The 20,702-nt window shown below is 38.1% G+C and overlaps 2 protein-coding genes and 1 non-coding gene across 3 annotated transcripts; all 3 read right to left on the bottom strand.

Moving 5' to 3' along the window:
- Positions 1-137: 137 nt before the first annotated feature.
- LOC140762315 (adenylate kinase 4-like) lies at positions 138-3,421 on the bottom strand. The gene is made up of 6 exons (XM_073100048.1): positions 3,225-3,421; positions 2,766-2,911; positions 2,529-2,648; positions 2,221-2,388; positions 1,359-1,448; positions 138-707 (listed from the first exon to the last, which is right to left on the bottom strand). Exons 1-6 carry the CDS (start codon positions 3,343-3,345, stop codon positions 609-611), a joined length of 744 nt encoding a protein of 247 aa, XP_072956149.1. The 5' UTR covers positions 3,346-3,421; the 3' UTR covers positions 138-608.
- A 269-nt stretch (positions 3,422-3,690) lies between these two features.
- On the bottom strand, positions 3,691-10,562 carry LOC140763977 (uncharacterized). The gene is made up of 4 exons (XM_073102415.1): positions 10,164-10,562; positions 6,048-6,323; positions 5,580-5,717; positions 3,691-5,490 (listed from the first exon to the last, which is right to left on the bottom strand). Exons 1-4 carry the CDS (start codon positions 10,503-10,505, stop codon positions 3,955-3,957), a joined length of 2,292 nt encoding a protein of 763 aa, XP_072958516.1. The 5' UTR covers positions 10,506-10,562; the 3' UTR covers positions 3,691-3,954.
- On the bottom strand, positions 5,842-5,966 carry LOC140767843 (U6atac minor spliceosomal RNA). The gene has a single exon (XR_012105629.1). It is a non-coding gene; the product is annotated as a U6atac minor spliceosomal RNA (small nuclear RNA).
- Positions 10,563-20,702: the final 10,140 nt, after the last annotated feature.

Genomic DNA, 20,702 nt, shown 5'->3' with positions numbered 1-20,702 from the left:
ATATATATATAGCCAGGTTTTGCTTTACATGCAAGGCTTCAAAATTCATGCTGTGCATTTCATTTGGTGAAATTAAACGATCCACAAGATAAATGTTTGCAGATTACTAGCCTCATAATATCAGTAACAAGTTTCAGAAATTTCTGGAATGAGATTTGAACGCCAGAAATAGTTGAGCAGGATTCTAGCATTTTACATATTATTGCCGCAAGAAATCAAAGCCTTTCTCCGACCTCTCCTTACAGCAAGAATTTAACATCAGCCTTTTGATAAAAGAAACTGTTAGTCTTCCAATCCATAAGAAGACCTTTAAAACTACAAGGCAATACAGGACTCAGTAGCACAACTTCTGCCGAAGTAACAAGGCGCGCAATAATGTGGTGTTTTACTAACATAATTGTTGTTTATTATGTAAAAGGAAAAAGATTATTTGGGGATTAGATTCAGTGAAAGCTCTTACGCTTTGCGAAGCCCGATCCAAAGAGTAGTGGGCAAGGGAGAAGCTACAGGCATTGAAGCCCAGCAAATAATTTAACAGATTACCTAGTTGTAAACTCTACTAGGTTTTCATTACAACTGATTTCAGTAAAAGTATTATAACTGATCACTCACGAAAGAACCTTCTGAAGCTCAGCAGTAACTTCTTCTGGGCGTTTCTCAGCATGAAGTTGCACTACCAAGCTCTCTTTGGAGTAGTAATCAATGACCTGCAGTAGATGAAAAAGTATCTTCTCATATTTTTGTTTTAAGTGAAAGCACAGCGAAAGGGAATTAGTAGCAGACAGGATATAATGATTCCTTGAAGGATGTCATAAGACAAATTGTGTCATATAGGTCTTTGGAAAATGCCGCAAAAAGGTGCTGTCAAATATATATGGTTGAATTGTTGACAGCACCTTTTTGCGACATATATATGGCATAAGGCATTGCTGTCAAATATATATGCCATAAGACATTATGTGTCACATAGGTCTTTGGAAAATGTCGCAAAAAGGTGCTGTCAAATGAAGAGGGATGAACTCCTGTCTGTGTCTAGTTCATAAATAGCTTATGGTCTCAGAAATTATCTAAAAAAGAAATTGTGGTTGGTCTTCTGTATTTAATGAATCTTAAAGAACTTTTGTGGAGAACAATATTAAAGCCCAATACCAAAAAGAAAAAAGTTTAAACCACAGGAAATGCCAAAATCAAAGCTCCAAAACTTTCTTGTACAAAACCAACATGAATACGACAATTTCAAAAATGGAAAGCCTTTGCAATTATTATCACTAAACAGGGTACCATGAGGACTATATTACTGAAAACTTTATTATTGAGTTGCTAATATAGAAGAGAAAAGAAAAAAAGATGTAGCTTACTGGTTCAGTTTGTCTGTGAAAAGCTTCAAGCCTTGACTTAAGAACTTCCAGTGTGTCATCTTTCCTTTGAATCAAGGGCTCTCCAGTGAGCTTCAACAAGAAGGAAAAGAAAAGGAAAAAGTAATATAAGCACATGAAGGAATAAGGCTGCACAAATGTACATCATAAGTAATAAGGGTCGAAGTCTACCCAAAAGGTTATCAATCAAGGATGCATATGAAATTTACTCCTTAAGAACACTGAAGATGTTTAGAAAAGGGGACATGGTAAAAGGAAAAAATGACAGGCAATTCACAGAAGTTATCACAATCATCTAAAGACTGTCAAAGTCCTTGCATGGTATGCAGAATTTATCATGATATATAGAACCTACACATGACATGGAAATAAGACTAATATGATCCTTACATCAATGAGGGAAAATTCGGACACATAAGTCTACACAACAAAGGAATCACATCACCAACGCTAAGGGTGGAGTACTTAATATGTTAATTAATCAGAAATGGAATGGACCTCTGCGATGTATAAATGAAGGCTTATTTTGTCCATTGCCAAGCTCATATAGGCACAAAGTGTCAAAAAAAAATTTGACCCCAAAATAACCCAGAACATACTTAATCATTTACATGCTCATAACTCAGAACATACTCAATTGAACTAGTAGAACATGTCCCGGACATCTCTGTTCAACTGAACAATAGTTAAACACAAGTTAAAAATGAAAAAAAAAAACTTCTTGCAAAAATGAAGGTAAACAAATGGAACATAGACAGACACCAGCTATATGGTAATTGAAGTACTCTGTGTAAAGCATCAAAGATATGAATACATCGAAGGAATTAGGAGATCTTCTTCTTACATCATCAATTCCTGGAACCTTTGGAGGTGCAAATTTTGAATGGTAAGACCTGCCACTGGAGGGATGAATCCAACGGCCAGTAATCCTCTCTTCCAGTATGGCATCATCAATGGCAAAGTTCAGCACCTTGTCAATCTTGGTGCCCTTGTTCGCCAACATCTCATCAAGCTGCACCCAAGAATTGAACACAAAGTCACATAAGCACACTAAGGATCATTAACCGAGAAGGAATTCAGCAAACAGTAGCAGGTCAATTATACCAATTATAGAATAAACAGCAGCAGCATAGAAAGAGTAAAATAATTGACCTTTTGTGCTTGCACAACTGTCCTAGGAAATCCGTCAAGAATGAAACCCTTTTCGCAAGAAGGTTTCTTCATGGCTTCATCGATGATACCAACAACCAAATCATCGGAGACGAGTTCTCCCTACAAAAAATCAAGAGATACAGAAGAAGGCGTAAAGACATAATCTTCTTATTCCCCCCATTTCTTGTTCCATTTTTCCTTTTTTTTTTTCTTCTGATATAACCTCCTTAAAATTACCTTATCCATAGCCTCTTTAGCCTTGATTCCCAAAGGAGTCTTAGCAGCAACTGCGGCTCGCAACATATCACCAGTGGCCAAATGGCATAAACAATGCTCATCCCTAATAATAGGCGACTGAGTGCCCTTCCCAGATCCTGGTGGACCTGCAAAACAAAGTAATTCATGACAGTAATCAGACAATAAAGCTTAAGAATGATTGATATAGCCTTTGTGTTCCAATAATTCAATGTTTCGAGAAACTATCTATAGAAATCAGCAAGTCGATCGATCTATGCTACTGCCTCTAATCTAATCCTGGGAACTAGTAACTCAACAACATTAAGTACAGACGCAATACAAGAATACAATGGATATTCTTGCTTTCTAATTTTAAAGAGAAGAACTCGACGAACTAATATCGAATCCCGAAGGCAAAACAAAAGGCGAAGAAACTGAAAATAAGGAGAGAAAACGAACCGATAAGGATGAGGCGCCTCTCGGGTTTCGGGGCGCACCTCATGCGGCGGAGCAACTCCGTCATCAGATCCACCGTCGTCACGTCCTCCAAATCCATCATTCCTCCTCCTCCGCTCCCCATCTCTCTCTCTCTCTCTCTTTCTCTCGGAAAAAGGAGACAGAGGTTGCGGCTTTCGAACGCGGCTGGCGCGAGGACGGGCCTTCCGATGCACCTTTAACCGTATGTCAGATTTGCGGTGTAATGTTCCGCCGGAACATAATAGTGTGAGACAGTATCCTATCATCTGATCTGATACACATTGATAGAAGAGACGTGGTTACGTTCGAAAAGGTTCTTGGGGAATAACTTTATTTACATATAATGAATGCACTCTTCCCTCGAATACGGGTGTAGAAGCTTCTTCTCTCGTTTCTCTTTTAAAAAGTTGGGCTTATGCAGTCGAGTCGAGATGCTCCCGTTTCATTATACTTCTATTCTTATAATTCCACAACATTAATTAGAATAATAACATGGGCACCCAAGCCAACTTTTAGCTAACATCAAACTATACAGCATTCAAAATCCTCAAAAACAAACGAAAGCCCGACTTCGAGATAGAAGTGCATCTACACCTTACATCACCACCAGTCCTTCTCTACTCCCCCTCCCCAACTACCCTTTTTACAACACTCCACTCTACAAACAAGAACTCCCACTAACTAACTAACTAACTAACTAACCAACCATCACTCACCCTCTCCTACCACATGCCGTCATCGTCACAAGCCTGATCCCCCTGACCCACAACTCGGCCGCCTCCTTCCCTCCGTCACAAACGAAATGGACCTCCCTCCCCTTCGGCGTCACCACCCGGAACATCCCCGGCTCGTAGGCGTCCCCCTTCGCCCTCCGGTTCCTCTGAAACGCCGAGCTCGCCCCGGCCTCCGCCTCCTTGCACACGATGTTCCTGCGGCTCGACTTACCCCACCGCAGCACCCCAGCCACAGGGATCATCCTCAGCGACTTCATGTGCGGCGATCCTTTGCCGCATCTTGTGTGCTTCATCACAAGCCCTCCTTTTAGGACCAAGATCCTTGCGAGCTCGTCCATGATCACTTCCTCGGCTTTGTTGCCGGACCCGGCGTTCGCCCTCGCGAGGGAGAGCGCGGTTTCGCCTCTCGGCGTCTTGGTATCGCATTTAGCGCCGTAGGAGATTAATAGCTCGCACATTGGCCCATGGCCTTCTCTCGCGGCTAGCATCAATGGGGTGCATCCGTCTCCGTCGGGGACGTTCACGTCGCAGCCTTTGCTCGCCAAGAGGCGCACGGCGGCCAGGTCTCCACGTCGGGCGGCCCAATGCAGAGCGCAGAATCCTCCGGCGCCGCCCTTCTCGAGCGCGAACTCGAGCATCACCTGCTCGAAGAGATCCCTGTTCTTGTTCAGTTCCGAGAGTGTAACCGCCGTCTCCCCGCGTTTGTTCTTCAGTTTGACGTCAGCGCCGGCAAAGACGAGGTAGCGGAAGGCGTCAACGTGGCCCTCCTTGGCAGCGATCATTACCGGGGAGAACCCACTCTCATCTTGCTCATTGATGTCAGCTTCCGGTTGCATTAGAATTACTTCCAAGGCTCCCACGTCGCCGCACCGAGAAGCGAACATCACTGGAGAGAAGACGGCCGGATCGCTCGATTTAGGGATTTTACCGGAACGAATTACGTCGATGATCGTACACTCGAAGGGGGTGCTCCACCGGTTCGAGGCGGCAACCAAGGCCGCGGAGGCACCGCAAGAGTTGACCAGTCCAAGATCGGCACCGGCAGATGCAAGAACTTTAAGGCAGTCCTCATGCTTGTAACGCGCACAGAGCATTGCACCAGTGTCGCTGGACTCAGTTCTCGAATCCAGATCGCACCCTGCATCGATAAGCACTTGTAGAATTTCCGCCAGGCCGAGCCGTGCAGCCATGTGGATCGGCCGGAACTCGTTCTTCTTGCTGGTTTTAACAGGAAACTCGCAGTTAGTGCCGGAAGACAAGAGGGCTTGGACAGCGAGGGCATTGCCACAGAGGATTGCATGATGGAGGAGTGTCCTGCCGAGGTGGAGAGCGTTTAGAGAGTGGTGGTGGAGGAGCAGTCGGAGAATGGTGCCGGTGGACTCGAAGTATTCTACCGCGCACCACGCCATGTCATAGGGTTCCGCAAGGCCGGCACCAACACGGAACTCTTCACCGGTGGCCATGTCCCATGACCATGCACCTAATCTCACCTTAGTGTCAATTCTTACACCAGCCTGATTGAGATAGGATGAAGTTTTGGTATCAATAAGCAATAAGCCAGCTCAAAGGGAAACATGGGAGTAGAATCGATCAAGCGTGATACCTGCAATAGCCTTCGGACGACGGCAACCTGGCGGCAAACGATGGCGACGACGAGAGCAGTACAATCGACATTCGTGTGGAGCGATGGTTTCAACGAGCGAAGCAGCATGCGGTCTGTGGCATTGGTATCAGCCCCGCACTGTATACAGAAATTATACGGATTCGAGAGTTAAAACAACTAATTTTAACAGTTTGGTTAGCATTCAAAGATATTATCTGAATGCTCCTCCTTATAGTTAATATAAGTTACAAACATAAATAAATAAAAAATTGGGTAAGATCCGCCGAAGCGGGTAGCCTTAACCGTGTGTGATAACAGGAAAAGCCCGAAGGCTTGTTCCCGTCCCTGTAAGGGGAGACGCCAACCGTCTCTCCTATTCTTGATATTTGCTAAGCGGTATGGGACTAAACGGTCCCAAAACACCCCTAATATGATTACCGGAGAGCAAGTGAATTAACAACAAAGTACCTTGATGAGTGCATCGACGACGTCGACGAATCCACGCGCGGAGGCGGTGACGAGGGCGTGGACGGCGACGTGGGGCCTGACAAGATCGGAGCCCATGAGGAGGTGGGCCAGACGTGCTCGGCCGTGGATCGCTGCCTCCACCAGGGCTTCCTCGCACGCCGGCTGCGACGCCCCGGCCTTCACCAGCAGCTCCACCACCTCCGCCCTTCCCTCTCTCACCGCCGCCGTCGTCGCGTACCCGAAGAACACATTCTGGTTCACGTCCGCGCCTTTCGCCTGCATTTACAAAACCATCCGTTTAGTCGAATCATACAAATCGGTGCCATCCGAATTATCCACTGGTCAATCAAATTATATTTAACAGGTTATGCTTACGGACTGAGATCCCGGTTGCACGAGTGTGACAAAGTCGTATTTATATTAATTTTCTTAGTTATGTAGACACGGATGCCTCGGATACAAAATATAATATTGTACACAGATGTGAAATTACTAAAATATTAACCATATATGTATATATATATAGAAAGAGAGAAAGAGAAAAGGATTAAAAAGAAAAGCATAAAAACAGAGTATGTGATATTATTATATCGCTTTCAATATTTCAACTCATATTAACAAATGAATAACTCAATCCATATGACTAATCAAATAAGGATTTGGATTCAAGGTTAATAACTAAATCCAAGTCAGCCAGCAGATTTAACTCATGTTGCATGGTTAAAAAATAAATCTAAATTTCCCTATGAGCAAGGATAACAAAGTCCAAGTCAGACGATTATAGATATTAATTTGGTTGCAGATTTACTGTATAAGGTACCTCATGTTGGAATTTTTCACCTCAAGCATTTTAACTGAAGCGATGATTCATTCTGTTTGTTAGTAGGAAACACTACCGTCCACTAGTTAGACGTGACTGACTACCAGAGCAAGAGCAAGGGGTCGGTGACGTGAAAAGAGACCATTCGGAGATCGAGCAACAAGGCATGTGCCGAAAGATACGAGTACAGCAAACAGAGATACGACGCATGCAGGTGAGATGAGGAAATGAATGCAACCCTAGTATAAGACGACTGATTACATGGTCTCAGTATCGTCCGTCGGATCGGAGATGGACGGCATTCGATGAGGGCGAGTGCAGCCAAAATCCAAGGGAGGCACCGACGCTTCCCCTGAAAGAGAAAAACATGCCAAGCCCACTTTAATGATTCCGCAGAGAAGGGAGTGATGTGTGGCTCACGAGTGGCAGGAGGAAACAGCTGGCACCGCAGAGGAGAGATGAGGGAGCACAGCGAGCGAAGCAGGCGTACGACAAATCGTACGTACGGTCAGGATCGATACATCCGTTTCCTACCCTTCACTCCAGTGCTCCCCCGAAATGGGTCGCATACGCCAAATAAAAAGGGAATCGTCGATGGACCGGAGAAATACGAAATCGTAGACAGCTGGCATAACATTATTTTAGACGAGAGAGTTTGCAAATTTTTCTATCAGAGTAATAGTTCTACTGCGCACTTAGGCACTTAACCATTAATTCACCTATTAATCTGAAACCCTAAACTTCTAAAAATGTTTAAATAATATTTCTTTTATATTGTATATTATAATATATATATTTTGTGTTTAATAAACTGGACTTAACTTAAATGAATCGAAATTTTACCTTTTAGATGTCAAATGGGCTTTATATTATATAGAATTAATTACGTTTATACCCCCCAAACTATACTCTATTTTTACAGAGACCTTCTTAACTTTTTTAGGTTACAATGCCATCCCTAAACTTTGAGGCAAAGTAAAACAGATAATTGCAATGACGAAAAATGATGATTAACTATACCCTTAATTAATATATCATAATATTATTAACTTAAAAAAAATAATTAAAATAGAAAATAACTTATCCTCTGTCTCTCTCCGTCTCTTGACTTACTCTCTTATCTCTCCCGTCTCCACTCATTCTACCTTCAACATCAGGTGGCGCACAAGTGAGAGAACGATGATAGCAGCAGCGTGTGAGTGGGAGGGAGACGATAGTAAGCTCGCCGTGGCCTCTCCTTTCCATGTGGCATGACAGCAAGATCACCACAGCCTCCCCGTCTCACGCGACGCAGTAGCGAGCTCATCATGGCCTCCCTTTCCTAGGCGACGCGTCAACTTGGAAAAGGAGGGAGGGAGAGAATAGGGCGGTATGATGAAGAGTGAGGAAGACGATTGAACATACTAATAAAGAAAATTAATTTTTTATTCTAACTCAATTAATGGGTTGTGTAAAAGATTACGAGAGTATTTAGGTTATTTAAAATTAATTACGTCTGATATAATTATCACGTAAACAAATTTGCCTAATATTTCTGATGGTACACTAACGGAATGGTGACTTTTAAACTTTTAGAGAGTTTAGGGACAATATTATAACCTAAAAAAGTTTAACAGGTCTATAAAATCGGATATAGTTCCTGTTATATATTATGCAAGTTGACTCCTTTCCCTATTAAACTTGCAGGAAAACAACTTCGCATATCAGCTAATATTTCTAATATGTTTTGACTTCCCCAAAGAGAGAAAGGGAAGCGACCTGAAGGGACAATTTAGTCAAAAGAATTGAAAACACTAGTAATAACCTCTGTGCTAGGGCTTAGGTGGCAATATGCTTAAAACCCTAAAATGTCTTTTTACCTTTTAACAGTGGGATGGGATGATTCTAGCAGCCAATGATGAAGTGCTACCAAGTACTCCACACTTAGGAAATCCCTGCACCCGTGGCTACAGACGATCTGCTCCCTAGTGAGCAAACCTGACACGAGACGTTCGCACGCCACCAACTACCCAAACAACCAGTGCTCCCTTTGGGAAGCTATCTGGTACTTCTTTATAATCCCCAGCTTTATCCTACTTACCAATTCTATGCAATTTAGAGCCCGAAAAGATCCGTCCTACCCTGGAAGTACCAAGTGAAGGATACTTCATTACAACAACCCTCTGCGACTGCATTTAATGATGAAGAAGATATCGTGAGATCACTAAACCAGGATAAAATGGCGTGAATCGGTAACATCTCCATCACCGAGGGCCACGACTAATCCGAGTGTGGAGGCCCAGAAATCGTTCCTCCGGCCCACCAAATGGTATCCAGTTCCCCGGATAAAGACCACGATAATCTTAAATAAAGTTTTCCCTATATACATAATACAAGCCAATAATATCGTCAGGTACCATGAGATCTATACGACACCATTTAATGCCTCACCTGGGCGACTCACGTGATATTATATAATTTCCCGGGAGATACATCGATATTATATAGTTTCCACTGTCGTTCAAGGCCTCGGAAATCATCTCAACTATAAATTCCAAGTCTGATTTGCATAAGATCTTAATAAGTCAACCCAAACCTCTGTCGTCCATTAATTTTTTTAGTTAATTAGTGAAGAATTAGGGCTAAACATGGAAGGGAAAGTGAGAAGGATTAGGAGTTCCATAAGGGGAAGAGAGATCCTAAGATACGTATGGAAATTGGTCACGTTATCTAGGATTTATCCATTGTCTTAACCCCTCACTTAAAGGAACGAACTTAAAGGAACGAACAATGGGCCCAACTAGTTCGGAAAGAGTAAGATAAAATGGGTAACCAAAACATGCAGTGGATAATTTGAAATTTGGAGGAGGGAGCAATAGCATATGTTGAATAAGATTTATGGAAAAAGCTACTAAAATAGCAAGAAATCAAACAAAACAGAGAGGGAAAACAAATTGGCGCAAGAGAATTCGAAATCCTCAAAAATCTCGAAACCAGGATCGAAAAAGAAACCCGCCGTTTGGATCCGAAATGGAGACTTCTTGAACAAATCGCGAGGTAAACGAGGACTAGAAATTAAGCAGCACGGTCAAAATAAAGCTGCTAAATAGTAAGAAAAGTGAAGGGAGAAAAGAGGTAAATCATATGATCATTCGGATAATGTAGCGAACGCAAAGTAAAAGTAGCCAAAAAAAAAAAGTTCGAAAACCTCCAAATCTCCGATCCGAAGCAAAAGAAGGCTGTCATTATTAGAACAGAAACAGAGATTTCTCGAACAAATCGCGAAGCAGGGGAGGATTCAAGAGTGAGAAGCCTACCAAGAGAGATCGGATGAGAGCGAGATCGCCGCCATGGGCGGCGAGGAAGAGAGGAGTGACGTCGGTACGGATCTCCTCGTACGCGACGCGGACCTCGTCGCCGGCCTCCTCCCGGAGCCCCACGTCAGCTCGGCGCGCCTTGAGCCACACAGCCCCGGCGTAGTTGACGTCCACCGCGCGATCCCCAAGGCACTCCTCCGCTGCCGCCCGATCGCCCCTGGCCGCCGCCTCCACCAGCCGCTGGGAGACCTGGTCGGCCTCGTCGTCCACCGGCCACACCTGCTGCTGCCTCACCGGCCTTATCCCGCCGCCGGTGACCGGAGCCGGTCGGAGCACCGCCATCGCCTCGCGAGAGATCTCCTTGGTTTGGTCGCTCCTGCGCTCTCGGGAAAGTTGAAAGGGGAGGGCGCCAGGAGGAGGGGGACAAGGAGGGGATTAATTTATAGTCGGGGTTTAAGGGTGGTTAAAAGTTACCGCGGGTGAAATGGGAAAAAACAATAAAGAAGGAGCACCCAAGGTGTGGGGCCCAGTTGCCACAACTAGATGACCATCACGCGGGGGCTGCTTGGGCTCGACTACTGTGTGCGTTGCAACGGCTCGGCTGGATTACCAAGTTTACTCAGTTATATATATATATATATATATATATATATATATATTACAAATGCCCTATATTTTGCTTTTATTATCTTAATTAAACAGTTGTTATATATAGATGACCTGAGCTATATTATCTATAGATGTAAAATGATATTATCACTCTCTACGCTCCAGAGAAGAATATTTCATAGATTAGTTTGATTACCAACTCAAGCGAATATTTTTGTTTGTCCTCCAAAGTAGGACAAGCAATTCCATGGGTAGAGAGAAGCATAAGAGAGGAATATTAGTACCGTCTGGCCATCTAGCTACCAGTCACCAGTTGATCATAGCTGTCTGCAATTGATCGGCTAGGATTTAAGGATGACTGATCAAACAGTGGTTTTCATGATCTCATGATCGTTCTCCACCAAACGCCAGTATTGACTATTGATGAGCTAGATGAGGGCAATAGCTCTCCTCCTGCAATTGGTACATTTGGGTTAAAACCCCAGTTGGGATTCAAGCAGATGCGCCCTTGAATATATAAAATGTATCGATTATATGTATCCGATGATTTTGATCGTGCTCATCCAAAATTCTTCAGCTCTTGTGTATTACTTTTCACGTAAAATTGTCAGATATATATGATCGATATGTTGATGTTTTCATCTAATAGTACTTTTGAACTGATCGTACGAATCTTATTCTAATAAAACCATGATGTTAAAAATCTTATGAACTAATCGTGCGAATCTTATTGTAGTAAAACCACGGTACCTCCATCGTACCTCACCAGTATTTCTTTTTCATTAATGAGTCTGAAGATTAGATTTAGGCTGAATAAAGAACCAATCCTCTTTAGATACAGAGATACTTAGGCTCCACTAAGTTTTTAGCTACTTAGTTTAGGCTTCAAGTCATTTGCATTGCAGAACAATTGCTTTAAACCATACGCTGTCGAGACTTACTTTAAGTCATTGCGTTGTCAAGCTGTTCCTCCAAGCTAAACCACTAAATCACTGACCATCAAATAATTTCTCCATAATATTATTTGGAGTTGGAGTTAAACCCATGACCCCCTTGATTATGAGTAAGATACCTACCGACTCTACTAGAGTTGATTGGTACATCACCCGTATTCTCTTCCTCCTATTATTTTAATCACATAAAGAAGGCAAACAGATACGCTGCATCCCCATCTACAAGAAATTTATTTAGTTGGGCTACCTAGAGATTATCTATTGGTCAAAACACCGTATAATTAGATCTTTCCAATTTACTAGCTAATAAAAGGCTCTCAAATAAAGCAATTGCCACCGTGGCGAGAGGGGACTGTAGATCATATGCTTATTGAGAATAAATATGTAGGTAAGAAATCGATTATAGAAACTTTTGTCGTAGTCCTCCTTATAATAATAAAATTTAATTTAGGATTAATTTTTTTATTAATAAAAATGTAGGGTGCTATTTAAAAATTTCCCATTTAACCATCATTAATTCCTTCGTTTTATAAATGACTTAATAGAAGCAATGATTAAGAGCTACTGTACACGTCACATTAATGTCTCACTATAGCAGCTAAAATGCCACCCAGCGCCAAGCGCGTGTCAGCCGAGCCGAGCCGATCCTAGCCGAGAGAATCGGAGCGCAGGACGGGGGGCGTTCCACGTGATAGCCACGTGGCCGTCCAGTGGTGGAGAGGAAGTGGAAGTGGATATGGCCACGTGGATTTCGTTGCCCCCGATAAAGCCGCGGTTCCGGCTGCCGGCTCTGCCACAGAAGACCAGACCCGATTAAACTAATCGAAATGGGTTCGATACCATAACGACACCAAAATAGGAAAAACACTGTAGCAAAGGTAACGCCGTTACGCCGTGTAACAGTCTCGTAACAACTTTTCTTTTCTCTTTTAAAGAGAAATATGCATATTACACCCTGCTTTTTAAAGAAATTATAATTTACACCCTATGTTTTCACTATTTATAAATCAAGCCCTATAATTTAATAAATATGTGCATAAAATATTTTGGGTTAAATTAGTATAAGCGTGAGAATATTCTATTAAATAAAAAAATATTTTATTTGTTTAAAATACTAAATGCCAAATTTTTTTGTTTAAAATTCTAGCATTTTAAGTGAGATAAATATGCTAAAAGTTTTTAGTGTTTTTAAATTAAATTGCCGCCCTAGCACCGAGTTGGCAATTTTCTATTCTACATAGTTTTGGAGAGAAATTTAAATTTATATATAATTTGAACTTGCTATTAAAATAATATTAAAAAAATAAAAGAGTTTTGTCGTTCAATCTGTATTTTACTATCATTGCCTCAAAAAACTTCTAAGTTAATATCATTCTACTGAATTGTCAATTAATGATGATAATAATATTATCGCTTTCGGGCATGATAAGCGTTAGTTCTAAGGTGAGTGGTTATTGAAAGGTGCAACTCTTAAAAAGATGATAGTAGAAGCTTTTCTTTGTGCTATTGCCCCATAGTTTGTGGTACTTATGGAAAGTCCGCAACAAATAAATTATCGCTAGGAAAAAATCAACCACTAATCAACTGTTCTTCAAAACAATTGCTAGGAATACTCTTGAACTCCTTAAGCATTCATAAATCGCTTTGCCTGATTTAAGCAGGTCAATTAGTCTGACTATTTGGATCATGCTGCTTGAAGACACCATCAAACTAAAGATGGTGTCTCCTTAATTAGCTCTTATGTGGCGGGCTAGGAATTCACTGCTTACGCTAAAGATGAAAATCCTGTTTTGACTAGGATTACTCAGGTCCATACAAATGATTCATTTATTGTTGAAGCTTAGGAGATGCTGTTTACACTCACTAAAGCTCGTGAGCATCACCTAAACTCCATAATCATTCAACCTAATTCTAGAATTCTTATAAACATCATCAACTGTACTATTATTAGGCCCATACAAATACAAGTACTACTGCGCGAATACCCACAACCTTTCTATTACCTTTTCTCTTTCTGTTTTATTTTCCTAAGGCCAACATTCAGGCTACTAACCGACCAAGCTAAGACAGCCTGAGAGTTTCGCTTCTATTTATGCTCTATTTGTCCCTTTTTTTTATAAAAAAAAACCTTAAATAAATTCTACCGTTTAGGTCACATTAATCGTCGCATTATATATATATATATATATATCTATATATATATAATCCTCAATATACTTAAATACTTTGCTACTGTAGTACCAAAGTTGGTAATAAAAGGTATTAAATATTTGTACTCAAGATCATAAGATGCATAGAATATTTGTACTACACTCAGCAAAAATTGCCCCTTTCCTCTAGAAGTTTTTTTGGATTTAATTATATGCTTAATTCTGATAGCAAATAAAAATAGTAAATTATCCATCTAAAGGTTCTGTCATTTGGATATTGATGTTTAGATCTTGCATCTCAATCAAAAAGGATTCAGGGTTATCATTTGGGCAAAGTTTCAGTTCAAGGTTAAAAGACCTCTTCTCGGGTCAAATTATATTTTACCCTACTTGATTCAGCTCGATTTCAAAATTTATAATTTAAACATAACCATTTCACCTCTCAATACTAAATTATAACTATTAAATCTCCCATTTAAACTAATGGTACAAATGACCAAACTAATAATAATAATATTATTATTAGCAATACCCAAACTACCTCTACTATCATCAAATCAGACTATATACGAGGGTAATTAAATCTTTTAACATTTTTATTAGCCGCTATAACTTGATCATCACCGTAAAGAGGTCGAGAGAATAATTTTTAAATCAGACCAAATCACAAATCAAATTTTTTTCTTGCAAGTTTTAAAATAATAAGAAGATATAATAGTACTTTGACTCTCTTTTTTAATCAAGTTGACAAGGTAATTTAATTGTGCCTTTTATTCTCTTTTATTCTTTATTTAATGTTTTTTTTTATTTGCCATAGGGTGCAGGAAATATGCACATAGATACAAAAGAATTCAAGAAGATCCTGCCAATTTGCATAAATATATGTCATAACTACACAAGTAGGGTCCTGGAGATTCCATATAATCAATTATAACTACAGGAGAGTATGGTACTAAAAAGTTCCCTTCTTTGGATTACATCATCTATAGGAGTTTGGTACTAAAAGGCTCCCTTCTTTGGATCACATCATCTATAGGACTTTGGTTTTGGCATTGGGTCTTAGATTAGATCACACTCCAATGTTGTATTTATGATCATAAGATTTGTTCTTGCAATTAATATGTGGTGTATTAAATGGGAAGCTTTTACCACACAAGCTTACTCCATGTAATAAAATATTGAATATTAAAGCATGAGACAAGCAATTCAAATTAATGGATATTTACATAGAAATGCTTTAAAATTCGGGTAAATATTATGGATCTAAATTAGGATTAAATCGATCGCTAAATTAACTGTAGTAGTTAGAAAAATGATTTACAAAACTACACGTATCTATAATAGTTTTGCTCGCTTAAACTCATCATGTACTACTGCATTTTGTGAATACATGTTAGTGATATATATGATATCGTGCTACTTATTTGCTCTATATAATTTTAATTTGATGTGATACGCATTAGTAATAATAATTTTAATTAAAAAATGGTATTGATACATGATACAAGGGCACCCAAGTTTTATCAAACAAAATAGAGGGAACTTTTAGTTTCCATTTTTTTTTTGCTTTTGCAAAATATTAATGTTACTCTTCATTAATTACGATTAGATCAAGCTAATTTCATCGGGGTTGATCTGAGCACACTATTGAATGTATACTAATATATCAATAACTATATTTAAAGATTCTAATTATGCATGCTATAATCATATATATATATATATATATATAACTTCAACGACAATTAGATGTTCACAATCAATATGCTAACAGACATCTAACGGTGTGCATAAACCAATCAAATATTTACTACAGCTAGATGATATACAATAAAACGTGCGACGACCCTTTTTACATTGCTAGATGCAGACAAAACTCATAGGAATTACAATGAGACATAAATTAAGAACTTTATGATTATGTACCCCCTCTATACAACAAGTATACCTAAAAGCTTACACTTTTATTATACATTCACCAACATTGTGTACCATCCCCTAGCTGAAAAGAATTTCCAAGTTTCTTCTACCTCAAGTTGAGGTGTACTTAATAATATTACAAAGCTTGTCTATAACTAAACCACTTGCAACTCATTGGCATCACTTTGCCCCTCTTCAACCTCTATCAAGTATCTCTCTCTCTCTTCTTTTCTTTTTTGGAGTTTAGAGGGGATTTATTGGACAAAAGTAATTAAAAGAAGAAGAAGAAGAAGAAGAAGTTAAAGTAATATTCAAAGGGAATCATATCAGACATTGTAATTTGATTTAATTTTGTTCTCATCTCCTCTGTCATGTAATGCTTGTGGGTCTCCAGCATTGCATAGAAACAATCAAACCATGACCCACGAGCAATTTGGATGAGAGTTAGAAGAATCCTTCACCTGCTAAATTAAATTATAATTATAATTAAACTTTGTGTTAAATTCTTAGTAAAATTATCAGGCGAAAATATATTTTGTCAAAATTCTAAAGTATTTTTTTTTCTCAACTTTTATTTTATCACTTAACTTTTTAATAATTTTAATCTTTCTTTTTAATAATGATCTACTACTATTGTTATTGTTTTTGCCGAGTAATCAATCAAATGACTTGTTGATAATGAAATGCTTAATTTCACTGACTCTCTTTTAAGTCGTAAATCACTATTTAAATAATAATTTAAAAACTCTAATATTATACTAATAATAATTTTTATTTAAAAATAGCAAATTGGTAAAAAAAAAAAGAATCTTAATGGCTTATCTTTAAATTATTTGGAGCTCAATTGCTTCTATTTGTCCATAATTTTTACATGATGCACTACTATGATTGTGATTAATTGTTTTAGATTATGATTTATTTAACTCTATATATAAAGTTATTAAAATACTTTTGAGACACATTTTCACCCTAACTTATTTTACAATAAATAAGGTTATTTTAAGCACTTAAAAATAAAGCTAATGTTAGTATCCCTGATGGTAACCAACATGAAGCTAAGCCTGGCATGACCATAAACAAATATGTTAACACCACAGCACTGATAGTAGTTAGGATAAATGCACTTATATTTAAAAAAGAGGCTAAGTTTACAACATAGGCTTGTGACAGGCATTTGACTATTTTAAGTCTAACCCTAATTTTTTTTACATATTTAATTTATTTTTAAAATTAAATATGAGATTATGTGTGTTTGAAAACCGTCAACCCAATCAGCAACTTCTAAATATAAGTCTTCAAACCGGCAAAGTTCAAATCTTCCATTAAATTTGTTAGAGAGAAATTTTTATATAAATTGCTTCCTAGTTTAGCAACTTTTAAGTATAAATTAAAGAATTTAAAATTTTTCTATAAGTCGATGATTCAGTCAGCGATTCATTCTAAATATATCTAATCTCATGTTTAAGTTTTAAAGTATACTGGATAAGTTTAAAAGGGCTAATTTGGTTTAATAAAATAAAAGAACTAAGACTGCCATCTTCATAGTTTTGCTTTTGTTTGACATGCATCTCTGAGTTGGTTTCTTCTAGGGTTTATATTAGGTGGGGTTACTAGGGTTTATACCCCATGTCTGAAGCCATGCATGTGTCCACTTGCTTGGAGGACTGTGAAGCCATGTAATCCCATATGCCAATCTTGGCTTTCTCATCAACCAAAACTATTATCATATATATATATTTGTCCTCCATCAGTTGTCATCATCTCAATCCATACCAAAGTCTCTCTGTAAACCCCCCCCCCCTTAACTAATCTCTAGCCTTTGTTTGTCTTAGCCAAGCTATATAGCATGGAACTGGCAATAGTTGGCAATAGCCAGTACTTGAAGAATCTAGAGATGAGTTTTAATGAGTTTTTGACCTAACTTAGTAGACCTGATTTTAGATTTATTTACTCAAACGGCTTGCGCCCCCAACTTAATATTAAAAGGGTTTATTTTACTGTAATCCTAAATAAAATATTAAATTGTTAAATATTTTATCCGACCAAGAGTAAAACGATGATCATGCTATGATTAGTATTTTCATTAAAAGAAAAAATGCCGAACAATTCAACGATTTACTAGAAAAAGAGAATACACATAAAAAACTAGAAAGTTAAACGTTTTGTTATTAAAATAATAAACTAGAAAGATATATATAAAAATATAAGGAAAAAGTTTGTAACGTAGTAATTTTATGCTCGGTTATCTATTTTAGTTATAAAATATATCGTTGTGGTATGAATTAAAATTACGTCGTCGTTCCTCAAAGCCAATTGCGTTTATAATCGCAACAAAAAATATATATTCTAGCTCTTCCAAATTTTATTTTTAATCTTTTTTTAATTCTTTCTAATAAACGTTCAAATTATTCGGCATTTTCTAAACATAAAACTTTAAATAATTACAGCGTTTTATAAAATAAATTTTTTGACATTTTTATCTAAAAATAAAAGGCTGAAATCACCAACATTTTCACATATCTACTTTAATATTAAGTTTATGATAAAATCTAATTTAATAAATAAAATACAAAAGATGACTAGTTTGGTTACAAACTCGAGTTTTAATCCCTTCAAGAAGACTTTATTTATCCAAATCCAATGGAAAGCTACCACTTATTTTGCACTCAATCAACAAAGCCAGGCTTGCAGTACTAACTACCAACCCCTTTGACCCAAAAGAAAGTTGCATGAGTAGCTATCATCAATAACTAGAATCAATAATAAATAAGTACACTTTAGGAGTGGACATTATTTGCCATCTTTGAAAAGGTCCCCTTAGGGCTATCTAATCTATCTATCCACCCATCCATCCATCCATCAAGTTGAGTCTTCTTTAGCATTCAGACAAGGTAATGACAAACTCTAGATTTCCCTTGTTAACACCTCTTTAATGAGTACTTTTTAAAACAAATCCATTTTTAGATACATCAGCTGTCCACTTCATAGGTCTAGTAGAAAAAAAGTGCTAATAAGATCAACAATTTTTTTAAAAAAATTTAGACTAAACTGTTGAACAAATCATTATTTTATATCTAAATATTTGATGTTTTAACTATCGCTAATAATATAAGGACTTTAATAAAGGTATTAGCACAGATTAAACACACAGCGCTTTAGTTGTGATGTAAAACGCTAATAAGTGCAGTATTTTTCATTTTTATTTTGTCGAAACCTAAAATAGAACTCTTTAGATATTAGGTTTAGGGGGTTATCATTTAGTTAAGTAAATTTTGTGAGAAGACTCTTGCTTCAATGCAATGCACAATGTTGGTTGTAGATCTAGGCTAGGAGATTCTTACAAGTGACATAGAGAACACAAAAGGTTTTGAGGCTTCCTACTCATGTTTACTTGTGCCCTAAAGCACCCAAGCTCAAGCAAACACTTCTCTGTCTCTAGGGTAGTATATCATTCCCTCTCTTCTTTCATCAATACTTCCCCCCAATCTCTTTTGAGATGGTGGCCCCTCTCTTGTCTTACCCTTTCAATGTGGGGCATTATGCCCTAGTGTGAATGAATGAACTATAGAGTAGGAAGCACTTAACCTAGGAGGAAAAAGGAAGGAAAGAGAGAGATAGAGAGATGCCTACATTTGAAAAGATAAAAGAAGTGGACCTATATCATCTTGTTATGAATACCCATTGAAAATTAAGCATATAAACACACAAATAATAATTAAAAAAGAAGAAGAAGACATGTCTAGACTTGAAGCATAACACTAGAATCATAGCATGTGGGCAAAAGTACTACTGAGTAGGGATTGCATGCAATAGTATTTATCTCCTTAGATCTTCAAAAGAATTATCTAGTGGAGGGTTGGGCCGCCCTAACTAACTCCTATCATTCTCACCTGTCACTATGAGTATTTAGTTGAGCTCTTTCCAATTGGGAATCTATCCTGTTTACAAATATACAAAAATGATCCACTTGGGATTTTGTGTTTGTTAATTTCTTTCTTTTCTATGATATTCAACACTAGATAATTTTATATATCCTTCAAGAGTGCAACCCTAGGTCAATAATAAAAAATCTTAACAGAAATCGTTACTTAAGATTCAATCACTAGCACAAGTGGTCGGCATTCCTAATTATTTAAGAGATTGTATTTACTAAGGAGAGCTAACCCTATTGTCCAGTTTATAACCTATGACATACGAGCTCTGGAATTATCAATTACTGAGCGGCCGTCTTCTCACCCAAGTTGTCTATGAGTTCGAGCTATGAAAACAATCTGTGTGTTGGTAGGAGTAAAGCTAAGTATATTTTATCATTCCACCCACATATTAGTAAGAACTTTGTGCGCTAGAGTGTCCTTTTAACCATACCCAAATGATTTTGTATTAACACTTTGAGCTTAATCCTCTGCCCAAAATTCTATTGTAGAATGAGATGGTGGGAAGTACTTTAATTGTTGTGCAGCTGTAAGATTAGGTACCTTCATCATGTCCTTGGTTATATCTAGCTAATAGTGTTAATTAGCTTGACAACCTATGGACTTCAATAAGGGAAGTTCTAATAGGGTTTATGTCCTGACCCATATATTATATAGGCTACTTAAAAGTACTAACCTAATTTTTATTTTTTTTGTGCTAGTTTCCAATTTCAAAGACCCTCATGTAATAGAACAAACAACTTTTTATTTAAAATGCTTAACCTTTCACCATCAATAATTATGATAAAAATAATGCTAACATACATCAATACCAAATTAAAGCACATAAAAATAATGAAGTTAAATTAGTGCATTGTGTTCAGAGAAAGAAGATGGTGTGGATCAAATTCTTCTTCTTCTTTTTTCTGGATTAATATATTTCAAGAATGTTATAGAAAATTCACAAATAAAATAAATATCCAAGATTGACCTCTT

This window comes from Typha angustifolia, chromosome 1 (assembly GCF_048772165.1).
Source record: "Typha angustifolia cultivar Huaian chromosome 1, ASM4877216v1, whole genome shotgun sequence".
Lineage (NCBI taxonomy): Eukaryota > Viridiplantae > Streptophyta > Magnoliopsida > Poales > Typhaceae > Typha > Typha angustifolia.
Note: the sequence above shows the minus strand (reverse complement) of the source record. Positions and strands in the feature narration are given on the sequence as shown.

Coding starts and splice junctions, on each gene's coding strand:
- LOC140762315 (XM_073100048.1), bottom strand. CDS start 3,345: ATGGGGAGCGGAGGAGGAGGAATGATGGATTTGGAGGACGTGACGACG. Junction 2,389..2,528: donor CAGTTGTGCAAGCACAAAAG/GTCAATTATTTT, acceptor TCTTGGGTGCAG/CTTGATGAGATGTTGGCGAA. Junction 708..1,358: donor TTCACAGACAAACTGAACCA/GTAAGCTACATC, acceptor CATCTACTGCAG/GTCATTGATTACTACTCCAA.
- LOC140763977 (XM_073102415.1), bottom strand. CDS start 10,505: ATGGCGGTGCTCCGACCGGCTCCGGTCACCGGCGGCGGGATAAGGCCG. Junction 5,718..6,047: donor TCGTCGATGCACTCATCAAG/GTACTTTGTTGT, acceptor TTCTGTATACAG/TGCGGGGCTGATACCAATGC. Junction 5,491..5,579: donor TCGTCCGAAGGCTATTGCAG/GTATCACGCTTG, acceptor TATCTCAATCAG/GCTGGTGTAAGAATTGACAC.